Source organism: Scomber japonicus, chromosome 10 (assembly GCF_027409825.1).
Source record: "Scomber japonicus isolate fScoJap1 chromosome 10, fScoJap1.pri, whole genome shotgun sequence".
NCBI classification, from domain to species: Eukaryota; Metazoa; Chordata; class Actinopteri; order Scombriformes; family Scombridae; genus Scomber; species Scomber japonicus.
The window spans coordinates 33,338,488-33,352,726 of record NC_070587.1 but is presented as its reverse complement, the minus strand read 5'-3'; the positions used below and the strand labels follow the sequence as shown (position 1 = coordinate 33,352,726).

General features: G+C 37.6%; 1 protein-coding gene across 1 annotated transcript in view; it reads left to right on the top strand.

Moving 5' to 3' along the window:
- The first annotated feature begins 322 nt into the window (after positions 1–322).
- Positions 323–14,239, top strand: part of LOC128366705 (atrial natriuretic peptide receptor 1-like) — a 96,361-nt gene continuing 82,444 nt past the window's right edge. The window contains exons 1-2 of the mRNA XM_053327466.1: positions 323–400; positions 4,213–5,028. Of these exons, the coding sequence (XP_053183441.1) occupies positions 4,269–5,028 (760 nt within the window). The 5' untranslated portion in view covers positions 323–400; positions 4,213–4,268. The remainder of the gene's footprint in view (positions 401–4,212; positions 5,029–14,239) is intronic.

The window sequence follows — 14,239 nt, the reverse complement described above, 5'->3', positions numbered from 1 at the left end:
AACATCCTGGAGACGTTGTTTTGATGATTTTGCCTGTTGTCCATTCATGGGATTTACCTTACCGGCTCTCTCTCTCTCTCTCTCTCTCTCTCTCTCTCTCTCTCTCTCTCTCTCTCTCTCTCTCTCTCTCTTTTTTTTAAAGTTTCTAATCAGGGTTTTTTCTGCACCTTTCCTTTCCTCACCAAAAGTCTGCTGTAAAGCGTAGGAGCGATTTTTGTTCGGGGCATTGTTTTCTTCCACACAGAGGAGCAAAGTGGGACCGACCTGCTCACGCGCTGCCAGCCCAAAGTGGGAGGCACGCACCAGGCTGGTGGTTTGCGGACATGGCTGGATAACTTGTCCCGATTCAAGTCAACACAACTTACCGACACCATGAAGAGGAAATCAGACACCCGCTAAGGTAAAGAGAAGAAGCTTGATATATCATTTTTATGGCATGTATTGATTTACATTTGTCCTGTCCGGAGGGAATTGATGCTTTTAAGCAGCATGTCGTTACTTCCCATTATAGCAACACAGCTAAAGGACTAATGTATGGAAGTATAACGCTGCTGAAACATTGATGGCATAGGCTATGTGGTGCAAATTTTTTTATTATTGATACAGTTTTTTGGATTCATTTGTAGGGAATTACTAAACAAGATGTGTTATTGTGTCATAAAGTGGTAAAATGGAATAATTGTGTAGTAATGTCATTATAATATGACTTTAAAGGCTTCTGTTCTCCTTATTCTGAGATATCTGTTTTAGCGCTGCAATGATAAATTGATTAAATGATTATAGTTTAGTATAGTCGCCAAACTATTTTGATAATTAATTGTTTTGAGTCATTTTTTAAAGTCACAATTCTCATTTCAGTCTCTCGAATGTGAATATTTTCTAGTTTCTCTAGTCTTCAGTGACATTTAAAGTGATTATTTAATTGGATTGTGAATTGTTGCCGACTAAATAAGACTTTTGAAGATGTCACTTATGGGCTTTGGAAAACAGTGACAGACATTTCTCACAATTATAAAGATCGAACTACTAATCGATTTATCACGCAAATTAATCAATAATGAATATAATCATTAGCTGCAGCCCTGTATTTATTATGACATTCAATTACATGTTATATCAAAACATACGGGACATAAAAGAACATTTTATCATCATAACAAGAAACTGAGCAGATGTCCTTTTTTCTGCTAGTATTGAAGCAAAATATACTGAAGTATCTAAACCTAAAAGTGTCTGAATGAACGGCACCTTACAGACTGACAGTTATTGATGATTTTATGTGCAGGCAATGTTTCAGTACTATTGTAGCAGTGAGCCTTATTTATCACAGTCTATCTAGTTTTATGAGCTTGTCATGGGGTTATGTTTATGAAATACTGTAAAATCTTCATCTGCAGAGTAACTATTAACCAAAAGAAGAAGAGAAATGCAGATTCATTTTCTCCACTATATGAATCAATACAGTGCTTTTTTAAATATGAGCATGAGACATTCAACTGTCTGCAGCTACAGTCACTGAATATACCTGCTTCCAAAGTGGAAATGCATTTTAGATTAATTAAAATGACCTCTGGTAATACAGTTTAAATTCCCCCCCAATGACTGGTTTGACAGCTTTAGTTACTTTTCAGATGCAGATTTGACACAATGGATAATATAACAAGCTTTTAAAATACAACACATTGTTAAAGATGAAACCAAAAAGCAGTGTGTAGTCAGCTCACATTTCAGATGTCTATGAGTTGTTAACAGCTCCACCAAATAGTGATTTTTCCCTCTAAACTTCTCACATGCTTTCATTTCAATCAATGTTCAAATGATCCAATATTTCAGCAAAAATCAAAGATTAGAGAAAAAGTCCAAAAACTGAAAACACATTTGTGTATCAGAACTTTTGTTTTTTCTTTCTTTCCTCTCCCATTAATCATCTCAGCAGCCCTCACATTTATCTGCTGACCCTTTGGAGGGGCCCCCACCCCTAGGTTGGGAACCACTGGACTAAACTAGCTAACTGTATATAAAGTAGTGTAAACTAGCTAACTGTATATACATTAGTGTAAACTAGCTAACTGTATATAAAGTAGTGTAAACTAGCTAACTGTATATAAAGTAGTATAAACTAGCTAACTGTATATAAAGTAGTGTGAACTAGCTAACTCTATAAAGTAGTATAAAACAGCTAACTGTATATAAAGTAATGTAGACTAGCTAACTGTATATAAAGTAGTGTAAACTATCGAACTGTATATAAAGTAGTGTAAACTAGCTAACTGTATATAAAGTAGTATAAACTAGCTAACTGTATATAAAATAGTATAAACTAGCTAACTGTATATAAAGTAGTGTGAACTAGCTAACTGTATATAAAGTAGTATAAACTAGCTAACTGTATATAAAGTAGTGTCAACTAGCTAACTGTATATAAAATAGTGTAAACTAGCTAACTGTATATAAAGTAATGTAAACTAGCTAACTGTATATAAAGTAGTGTAAACTAGCTAACTGTATATAAAGTAGTATAAACTAGCTAACTGTATATAAAGTAGTATAAACTAGCTAACTGTATATAAAGTAGTGTAAACTAGCTAACTGTATATAAAGTAGTATACTAACTGTATATGAAGTAGTATAAACAAGCTAACTGTATATAAAGTAGTGTAAACTAGCTAACTGTGTATAAAGTAGTATAAACTAGCTAACTGTATATAAAGTAGTGTAAACTAGCTAACTGTATATAAAGTAGTATAAACTAGCTAACTGTATATAAAGTAGTATAAACTAGCTAACTGTATATAAAGTAGTGTAAACTAGCAAACTGTATATAAAGTAGTATAAACTAGCTAACTGTATATAAAGTAGTGTAAACTAGCTAACTGTATATAAAGTAGTATAAACTAGCTAACCGTATATAAAGTAGTATAAACTAGCTAACTGTATATAAAGTAGTTTAAACTAGCTAACTGTATATAAAGTAATGTAAACAAGCTAACTGTATATAAAGTAGTGTAAACTAGCTAACTGTGTATAAAGTAGTATAAACTAGCTAACTGTATATAAAGTAGTGTAAACTAGCTAACTGTATATAAAGTAGTATAAACTAGCTAACTGTATATAAAGTAGTATAAACTAGCTAACTGTATATAAAGTAGTATAAACTAGCTAACTGTATATAAAGTAGTGTAAACTAGCAAACTGTATATAAAGTAGTATAAACTAGCTAACTGTATATAAAGTAGTATAAACTAGCTAACTGTATATAAAGTAGTGTAAACTAGCTAACTGTATATAAAGTAGTATAAACTAGCTAACCATATATAAAGTAGTATAAACTAGCTAACTGTATATAAAGTAGTGTAAACTAGCTAACTGTATATAAAGTAGTATAAACTAGCTAACTGTATATAAAGTAGTATAAACTAGCTCCACCTCCAGCAGCTACAACAGTAACATGCTGCTCTAACACTGATGCTTCACTATTAATAATCTAATGATGTCATATATAATAATATATCACTACTTTTACTGTAATACTGCATACTACATCACTCATAATACTGCAGTACTTTTACTGTAATACTGCATAGTTACTACATCACTCATAATACTGCAGTACTTTTACTGTAATACTGCATACTACATCACTCATAATACTGCAGTACTTTTACTGTAATACTGCATACTACATCCCTCATAATACTGCAGTACTTTTACTGTAGTACTGCATACTACATCACTCATAATACTGCAGTACTTTTACTGTAATACTGCATACTGCATCACTCATAATACTTATTTTACTGTAGGAGGATTTATCACGCTGGACTTTTGCTTGTAATGGAGTATTTCTACATTGCTGTATTTGTACTTTTACTGAAGTAAAGGATCTGAGTACTTCTTCCACCACTGGCCATACTATCTTGTATGAGGTGGGCAGGGCTGGCAGGCAAACTGTCCTCTCATTTTCCTGCTTTGGGGAGTTTTTCTCTCACGACTCAACATGGTCCCAAACTCACAAAGGCCACTCAGGACTGACGTGGATCAAATTTTTAGTGTGAATTCGACCATGACCGACTAAAGCAGGTCTCACTGTCCTGATTATTAGATTTTAGCGATGGGGGGAAGTACGGATCCTTCTGCAAGCTCATATAACAGGACAAGGCTCCATTTATGTTGCATGTTTTGTTAATGTCTCCCTTGTGTGTATATCTACAGTTCACTGGGATAAATTATTTAGCTGTGGTGGAAGTGGACTACCTGCTGGGCAGAGGATGGCCTGCTGGAAGGAGGGCGCCACTCTCTTGCTGTGTCTGCTGGTTTTACATGACCTGCAGCCGACTAGCGGGCGATCACCTCGAAACAGCAGCTTGAAGCGCCAAACTCGAGGGCACCATGAACACCGATCGCACCGTAACATCACGCTGGCCATCATCTTACCACAGACCAACACAGCTTACCCATGGGCTTGGCCTCGCATCGGTCCCGCCTTGGAGCGCGCTGTTAAAACTGTGAATGCCGACCCCACCTTACTCCCCGATCACCACCTCACCTACGCCTTCAAGAACAGCGAAGACAAAAATGGCATCTGCTCCGAGTCCATCGCCCCGCTCGTGGCCGTGGACCTCAAACTCGTCTACGACCCTTGGGCTTTCATCGGGCCTGGCTGCTCCTACACTTCCTCCCCTGTTGGCCTGTTCACCACCCACTGGGATGTTCCCATGATTACGGCGGGTGCCCCAGCTGTGGCTTTTTACGGTGGAGTATACCCGTCCCTCACCAACACAGGGCCAACCCACAAGAAGCTCGGGAGGTTTGCCCTGAGGATCTGCGAGCACTTTGGGTGGCGGGAACACGTGATGCTCATGTTCAACGACAACAAGATGGACGACCGGCCTTGTTACTTCGCCGTGGAGGGTTTATACACGGAGCTGAAGAGCATCAACATCACCCTCGTGGACCGGGTGTTCGAGGAGAACAAGCCGCCAATCAACTACTCCGAAATCCTCTCTGAGATCCAGAATGATGGAAGAGGTGAGTCGCTAATTACTAGCTTGTTGTTGGTTTGTTATGGGACATTTTTTGTCCTGTTGGTTTGTCTGTTGGTGAGACGTGCGTCTTAAACACATGCTAAAGGAAAACGCTGGTGCTTTTTCTATATTTCTATATTTCTGTTCCTGCACATGCTCAGTAGCGTCTTACATAGAACTACTCCACTACTACTACACACTACTCTCCTGAAAACATGATCACGGTTTTTTCTCTTTGGGGCCGTTTCTAATCAAACTAACATGACCAAACTTGTGGCAACTTTTTAGTAGTTTTTGGACAACAAGAGAGAATGTTCATCAGATTAATGACTGTAAGATAATTACTTGATTACTTAAATTCAGTAACCCTAAAGTAAGAGACTGAGAACAGAAGTCTTCGAACAGCCAACTGGGATCTTTACTGATGATACAGCAAACACAGCAGACACCAACAAACAGATGACAACAGCAGACAGCAAGACAGTGGAAAACAGCCTCCCAAACCTCGTACATTCAAGCACTTTATACTACTTTGTTGCGTGTGGGCGTTATTTGTTTTAGTGTCTAGTCAACATGACCTGACATGCTCAGCCAACTTCAGATTTCCTGGAAACTTAACATCTGATCTCCTTTTTTGGGGATATCGATATGGTAAAAACAACTCCTTAAAAGGGCTTGTTCCGATATCCCCAACTGATGCAACTGTTGACCTTTCGTCTTTCTTGTTGTTTTCACATTTTACCATGATGCACACATATCTGCCTCTACATGACCAATAAGAAAAATATAGAAAAGTACCATCCAGTACCAGATTGTAGTCTTGGCTTAATACGGAAAAGAATCCGCAGCAATGAAGAAGTGGGCTTGGGTATTGTTTTAAAAATTACAATATTAGTAGCAATCCAAGTACTCTTAAAGTGATACCGATACCAATTGTTCGATACCCATTAACACATGTAGGTCTCTGTCTTTTATCGTGTGTAACAGGTGTGTAGTGTAGACTCACTTTAGAGCGTTAAGGAGGCATCTTAGCTGCTGAACTGCTAAGCGCGCTAACTCAAATTCACCACGACTTCACCACCACAGACGGGTCGTAGCTGCTGTGACAGTGGACCAATCACATGATGCAATAAATCCAAGAACGCTTGTGTTGATTGGCTGTGAGCAAGTCTGTACAGATAGTCATATTTTCTAGCTCTGGGTGCAAAAAGAATCGATTGCAGGTATCAATTGACGGGTTATTTCGGTTGATACTTTAAAGGCATTGAGTACCGATTCCCAATTACAAGCTTGACATGCTACTTTTTTTTAAACTATGATCTGTTGTTAACCTTAATCAAAGTGTTTTTATCATCTAAACCTAACGACACACAAATCTCATGCTGCAGTGTCAGTGTTTAGTGTTTAGTGTTTTGTGTGCCCTCCTCCCCTCGCGTTCAGTGTGGTTTTCAATTAGTAATCATCATAATCATAGTTGATAAAAGACAGCATGTACACTTCAGTAGATATTTTATTGCAGTGTTTAATCAGCTCAAGTCCTAATAAACCCAGTTTATAGCTCTGTCTTTTATTACAATGAATAATTACAGTCCATTTCACACAACATCTGCTTCAGAGGAGCTTTGTAGTATGTAATTGGTTTCATGGTGTCATTCTGGGATGTGCGTAATTATTGAATCCAACATTTACTTGTTTTTATTTTTTACATATGTAATCATACTGTTGCCTGTAAACAGAATCAATTTGTCCTTTTTTAACATCTCTATTTCCAGCCTTTCTATTTCCAAAGTAATTGAACTTCACAGTAACTAAGATTCCTATAAACTGTAAGCTGTAAAAAGCTGGACAGAAAGGCTTCATGTACTGATTAACCTTTACATACTGTTTAGAGTCACATCTAAGAGCTGTACAAATACCGTAAAACATTTCTCTCAGTCTGACTTTTCCTAATGTGACCCACAGTATATAAAAGAAATAAAATGTATCATTTTATTTTTATTTGTGTTTATTAAAAAAGTCAAAAATCAGCATTCAAACATGTTCATTCATTTTTCAAATTCTATAAAATATTCACTTGGACAATAAAATATGATTTATTTATTTATAATATCTTTTTTCCCATAAGATTAATCAAATCTTTATTAATGACTGATTGGGAATCTTTTTAAATGTGAATTGCTCTAGAGACTAGTTATGAGTGAGAATATGAACAGTATGTAAAGGGTTAAACCCACAACTAAAATAAAAAACCGAGAGATCTGCAGGAGACAAACGGTCAAAGAGCAGCCGGTCCGCGTGTCTAATTAACAGTCAGTTCCTCTGAAGTACCTGCGTATATAATAACAGGTTGTGATGCTTTTCATGGCCATGACCAGTCAGTGATATGATGAGCATGAAAGGCAGAGGGTCAAATAATTATTATGCTGCTTTTTCAAAAAAGGAGCTCTAAGAAAAAAAAAAGAAGTGCTTTTCTGGTTTGAAACTCTTGATTTTCATTCCTTTATGCTTTATGATGGCTGATGATAGTTTAACCTTTATGTTCGGTAGATGTCCACATTTCATGGCAATCTGACCCGTAGCTGTGTAACAAGGCACAGACATAAAGCTGGACACAGTGAGGTCTGACATCACCTTACTGGTTTATATCATAGACTGTATAGAAGAAATAGACATAACATCCGTGACGTCACCCATTAGTTTGTGGACTGCTGCTCGGAAGCCAATAGTTTCGAATCTGGGCAGCGCCATCTTGAAAATTACAGGTGCATGCTGGGAAAAATAAAAACACGGATTCTACTTATATGGGCATGAGGCGGAGCCATGGGCGGAGCGGGGAGGTTGCTATGGTTGCGAGGGCTGGATCTCGAGGACATTGGTCAATCAACCTGTCAATCAGGACGTAGCCACGCCCTAATGCATACCCTGCTTTATCGTCACATATAAAATCAGGGAGGCCAAAATGTCCCAAATGAACATCATACTGCATTGAAGAAGGCTTTAAACTAGCGATTGAGAACATAAACACATTTTGAAAGAGAAAGACATGAATGAAGAGAAGCATGAATGAAAATAGAAACTTTTGAATATTAAGATGTGACACTTTATAGTAAACAGGAAGTCTATTTTTTATTTAGAATAGGCTAGATGCTTTTTGTGATTTGATGTGAATGGAAGTGATTGTGTTAAATCAGCTGTGATATCGTCTCATATCGATCACTGCCTTCTGAATTGAATTGAATTGAAACGTATTGTGGCAGACTATGTGACGTAGACAAACGTCGAATTGTTTTCCATTTTAATCGATGTACTGTAATATTGTATTGTGAAGAAACTCGTGATTTACATCCTTATTACTTTGGAGCCCTTCCATCCTCTGGACTGTGATAATAATATGACTCTGTGCAATCACCCACACAGCAGACATCAAATCTCATTAACAGAGCAATAATTTACAAAATGACCACAAGCACACTTATTAGAGGGTCTGAATATAGAGATGGAGACTATAATGACTTGTTGAAAACAAATGACTGACTCAGTATTTCTAGAGAGAAGTTGAGACTTTTTTATTGGAGTCAGTTGGAGCATCTTTTGGCACTTTATTTAATATATTTCAGCCATGATAGACCACTAGGGAATTATCCAAAACTCTTTAAAATGAAGCAGCCACTTCTTTTCTTCCCAGGTTAAAGCTTTGTAAAGTGCTGCAGTGCGTGTTGGTCGGTCGCTCTCAGTCTTGATAACCTCACATACTTCTGGACTCATCAGCCTAACGTTTATGACCGCTCGCTCTCGAGGCTACACCTTAACATTTTTTGAAAAAACCCTTTTTATAACACCACTCCTCATGAGCTTATATCGTAAAGCTAGACTTTCGTCTTTTCTCTACATTTTACGACGTTTGTTGCAGGTCTTTGTTGTGGCTCAAAAACTGACAATCATAGGAAAGTCATTTACAGGTATAGATATAAGAGAACCAAATACATATCAATCAATCTATCTATCAATCAATCAATCAATCTTTATTTATATAGCACCAAATCACAACAAACGTCATCTCAAGGCTCTTTACACATAGAGCAGGTCTAGACTGAACACTTTTCTTGGATGAATATACACACACACACACACACACACACACACACACACACACACACACACACACACACACACACACACAAAGATAATAAGCAAGTCATCATTGTAAGCAGAAAACACAGCTAGAGCTGGGCAATTATGGCAAAAATCAAAAAGATAAATTGAACCTTTAACCTTGATTATGATTAATGAAGGATTATTTTCACCCTTGATGAACAATGATGTATTTTCACAGTTTCTTTAGTTTAGTATTTTCCACTGCTGCCCTCACACATGAGGATCTTTAGGGAGTGAAAATAAAGATGTTTTAAGGTGTGACGCTGTGGTTAATGTCTAGTTTACTTGATTAGAACTATGTAAAGATCATGCTTTGTGTTAAAATGATCACTGGAGACAAGTTTTCAAATTCCTTAAAGATATGCAACCTTTGCTGCCATGGCAACAGTGAATATCGCCATTAATTGACATGAGCAAGATTAAGTCCATTAGAGTTTCTAAATGTTGGTTTAGATTATTTTTCCATTAATTGTCCAGCTCTAACACACAGCAGTGCAGTTTGAACGTCTTGTTGATTCAGCTGCACAAAGTGAGGTTGTTCTGATCTCTAAGTTACACAAACTCGTCTCCTCGTCATGGTTTCTGCTTATCGCTCTAGCCTCGTCCGCCCTGCGAGCGAGCCGGCCAGTGCGGCTTGTTAACCCAGACATTAGCTCCTGATCTTTGCTGCAGGGCACCATCAGCAGCAGCAGCCAGAAATATGAGCTGAATCGATGCGTCCACGGGCCAGACGACAGCTCAGCGCTGTAAATGGCTCAGCCCTGAGGACACAGTGGAAAGTCTGCATCAGCGAATGATGCAGCAGATTTACAGAATGAAGATGTTTTTCATATTATAAGACAGAAACACATGAATCAGAAAGCAGCAACAATAAAACAAGCAAAACAAAAACCCATACAGTACCCATTCACTTCAACATAAATACTAACTGTGCAATCTCATTTTAGCTTTAGTAATACTTTTATTTTGAAATGTGTTGATTTATATTTACATACTGAGGAGGGAAATATTAGGAACACTTTTCATTATAATAATAATTATTATAATATCAGCTGTGGAGGATCTCAGGGTTTCTGTGGCTGACTTTTAGCTATGTATGAAGGTGTTATACTAATTAAAGCTTTGTAAGTTATTAAAATGACTTTAAAATCAATTCTTAAAGAAACAGGAAGTCAGTGCATGGCAGCTAAAATGTGTGATGGAAGTCATGTGCTTCCTGTTTTTGGTCGTGGTTTAAAGTCTTGCTGCAGAGTTCTGTACGAGTTTTAACGTCTTTATACACTTTTTTGGGAGACCAAAAGTTATTTAACCTGCTTGTAATAATTTCTCAGCATCCTGTTTGGTTAATCATAACAATGATAATTATTATTGATTATTATTATTATTGGATTGGATTAGATTGCACAAGTGTTCCTAATAAAGCGCTCGGTTGGAAATGTCGTCAAGCTGAATAATGAGAAGTAAAAAAAGTTTATTATATGGAAAACTCAACTAACACTGAAGATAATTCCTGGATTAAAACATTTAACAAACACATTTAATGAGGTTTTAGAGGATTTGCAACTGAATTAATTCTTAAATATCAAAATATAACTTCTCTGTTGCACAAATGATCTGAACAATAAACTGACTGACTTACTGGAAGATGATGCTGTATTTATTTTTTTAATGATTAAAAGAATAAAACCTAACAAAATCTATTAAAAAAAGGAAATAAAAACAAACTGTGTGAACTTGTGTGAAATGTGGATCACAGTCAGAATGCTTTGACGCTTTATGGTGTGTGATGAGTTGATGTTTAACCCGAGGAAATAAAAAAAATGTAAAAAAAAGAGAGAGAAAGGAACTGAAACAGTGCGGACAAAAAAAAGCTGTGACAAATATTCATTAAAAGGACAAATTGACTTTGAGGGTAATAAAGTTTAGTAGAGTGATAAAGTCAGCACACAGTCCACTGCTTCCCGTATCTGTGGAGGTGTATCAATCTGTAAAGCAAACAAACACAACAAGCTTCCCTCTCCGGTTCCCACAGAGGCATAAAACCTCCCGACAAGACATTTATTAACAGAGGTCAGAAACCTGCCGCCCTTATATGGAAACTACAGCCGGCCTATCAGATCTGTAGGTATTTCCTGCCAAACACACTCAGGCTAATTTTACTTTACGTCTCCTGCTTTTTCTCCTCTTAATCAAACACTGTGGCTCAATTTAACCCCTGCAGCACTGACTGAGTCATGTGATCTGTTAGTTTTAGAGAGATCAACATTGTCAGTGTAAAAACCTGCTGATCAGATACATGCAGTACACAGATTAACCAGCAGGGGGCCTTTCATTTTAACGCTGGCAATCAGTGAGACACTATTTAGAGGTCTGGATATTTATGACTTTTTGCAGTATTTTTCTCTTTCTTTGCAGTATTGTTATCTCTTTGTAGTATTTGTATAATTCCTTGCAGTATTTTTGTCCATTTTGCAGTATTTTTGTTTTGTAGTATTTTGTCTTCCTTTGCTGTATTGGTATCTTTATTCGCAGTATTCCTGTTTCTTTGCAGTATTTTGCCTGTCTTTGCAGTATTTTGTCCCTTTTGCAGTATTTTTGTGTTGTTTGTAATATTTGGTCTTCCTTTGCAGTATTTGTATTTTTTTGCAGTATTTTTCTCTTTCTTTGCAGTATTTTTGTCTTCCTTTGCAGTATTTTTGTCTTCCTTTGCAGTATTTTTATATTTTCTTTGCAGTGTTTGTATCTTTATTTGCAGTATTCCTGCCTCTTTGCAGTATTTTGCCTGTCTTTGCAGTATTTTGTCTCTTTTGCAGTATTTTTGTTTTGTTTGTAGTATTTGGTCTTCCTTTGCAGTATTTATATTTTTTTGCAGTATTTTTCTCTTTCTTTGCAGTATGTTTATCTCTTTGTAGTATTTGTATCTTTCCTTGCAGTATTTTTGCCCATTTTGCAGTATTTTTGTTTTGTAGTATTTGGTCTACCTTCCTGGTTTTTTGTGCAGTATTTTTGCCTTTCTGCTGTATTTTTATATTTCCTTTGCAATGTTTGTATCTTTATTTGCAGTATTCCTGTCTCTTTGCAGTATTTTTGTCTGTCTTTGCAGTATTTTGTCCCTTTTGCAGTATTTTCGTTTTGTTTGTAGTATTTGGTCTTCCGTTGTAGTATTTGTATCTTTTGCAGTATTCTTGTCTTTCTTTGCAGTATTTGTATCTTCCTTTGCAGTATTTTTAGTTAGTGATATTCAATATGAATAGTTACTGGATTGATACAATGTTAAATTACTAAATATTTTGTATCTTATTTCATGGTAACGCTTGAAACGTCCCATTTAAATGAGAGTATGTGTAGTTTTTACTGCAGGAGATTAAACTCACTGCAGACGGAGCTTCAGACTCAGAGCCTCACAGTCCAAAATGGATACGATCAATTAACAGCAGTGACCTGTTGAGAAGTTGTGTGCTGTGGTTTCATTTTCCAGCTCAGCAGAACAGCTGATCTATATTCAGACTGGTTTGTGTCTCATTAATGGGAAACCATTTGTTCCAGACACACACAAGAGCTGACAGGAAGGGAGAAAAAAACACATTTCCACCTTCACACGAGCCTCAGACACACACACACACACACACACACACACACACACACACACACACACACACACACACACACACACACACAGTTCAGCGTTACGTGCAGAAAGCTGACCACTGACTGGACAGTGAGTATCCATTTCTTCATGAATTATACGAGGTGATGTAGAAGCAGCAGCTGTTCATTATTTTGCGTAGTTGTACACATTGGTCCTCTTCTATCACTGGAGAACATTTTTACCTTCTGTTCTATTGATGGCTATTTTTTTTTTTACAAATTGCATAAAATAGTTAAAATGTCCAGTAAGAAAGCTGCATGATGATGATCTGTGAGTCCTGAGTGGTGAGGAAGGGACAGTTCTAGCTCTACTCGACTCTACTCGTTTTCTTTGGGTTTCCACTAGGGATAGTACCTGGTACCTGCTACTGTTTTAGTACCTGCTCTGCTGAGGTTCCAGCGAGCCGATACTAAATGTGACGTCAACAGACTGCCGGCCGCTGATTGGTCAGAGAGTCACTGGAAGAGTCATGAGCCGTCCCACACAAGAATCAAACCCGGCATTTTTCACCCTCGTGTCGAGACAAGGAAGGAAGGAAGGATGGGAGGAAGAAGGAAGAAAAGGAGGGAAGGGAGGAAAGAAGGAAGGAGGGAGAGAGGGATAAAGGAAAAGAGATAGGGAGGAAGGAAGGAGGGAAGGAAGGAAAGAAAGAGAAGGAAGGAGGGAAGGAAGAACAGACGGAAGGAAGGGAGGGAGGAAAGGAAAGAAGGAAGGGAGGAAGAAATAAAGAAATACGGAGGAAAGAAATAAGGTAGGATGTAGGGAGGAAAAAAGGAAGGAGGGAGAAAGGAAAAGAGGAAGGAAGGAAAGAAGGACAGAAGAAAAAAGGAGGAAGGTAGGAAGGAAGAAAGGAAGGATGGAGGGAAGGAAGGAAGGAACAGAGGAAGGGAGGAAAGAAGGAACAGTCAAAACAGATGGGGTCAATTTGACCCAGGAGGACGACACAAAGGTTAAATACCAACAACAGCGTTACAGTGATTCGGTTTCTCTTCTCTTGCTTTGTGTGTGACAGAAAGCCACATACAGCAGCAAGTACACCATCACCTCCATGTCCTCCATTGGTTATGTGTTTGTGTCGCGTATAAAACAAAGTCACGGCAGTTTAATGCAGCGTTGCTATGACGACCCCGCTCACGTTGAGTAGGTACTATAGTAATGGGAAAGGTTCCTGGTACCAAACCGAGTGGAGTGGAGTCGAGTAGAGCTAGAACTGTAGAGTGGAAAAGCTCCATCAGAGAGGAATTACACCTCCTGTTTAGATATGAGCTGTTAGCATCGGGCGGAGGGTTTAAAATCACTCACAGAACAAAGTTTTACTGATGAACAAGAATTGAAATGAATCACTGAACCTCTGTGTGTGGAGATGTTGCATTTTATATGAGGAGCGCTCTAACAGTTCTGTTGTTGATGT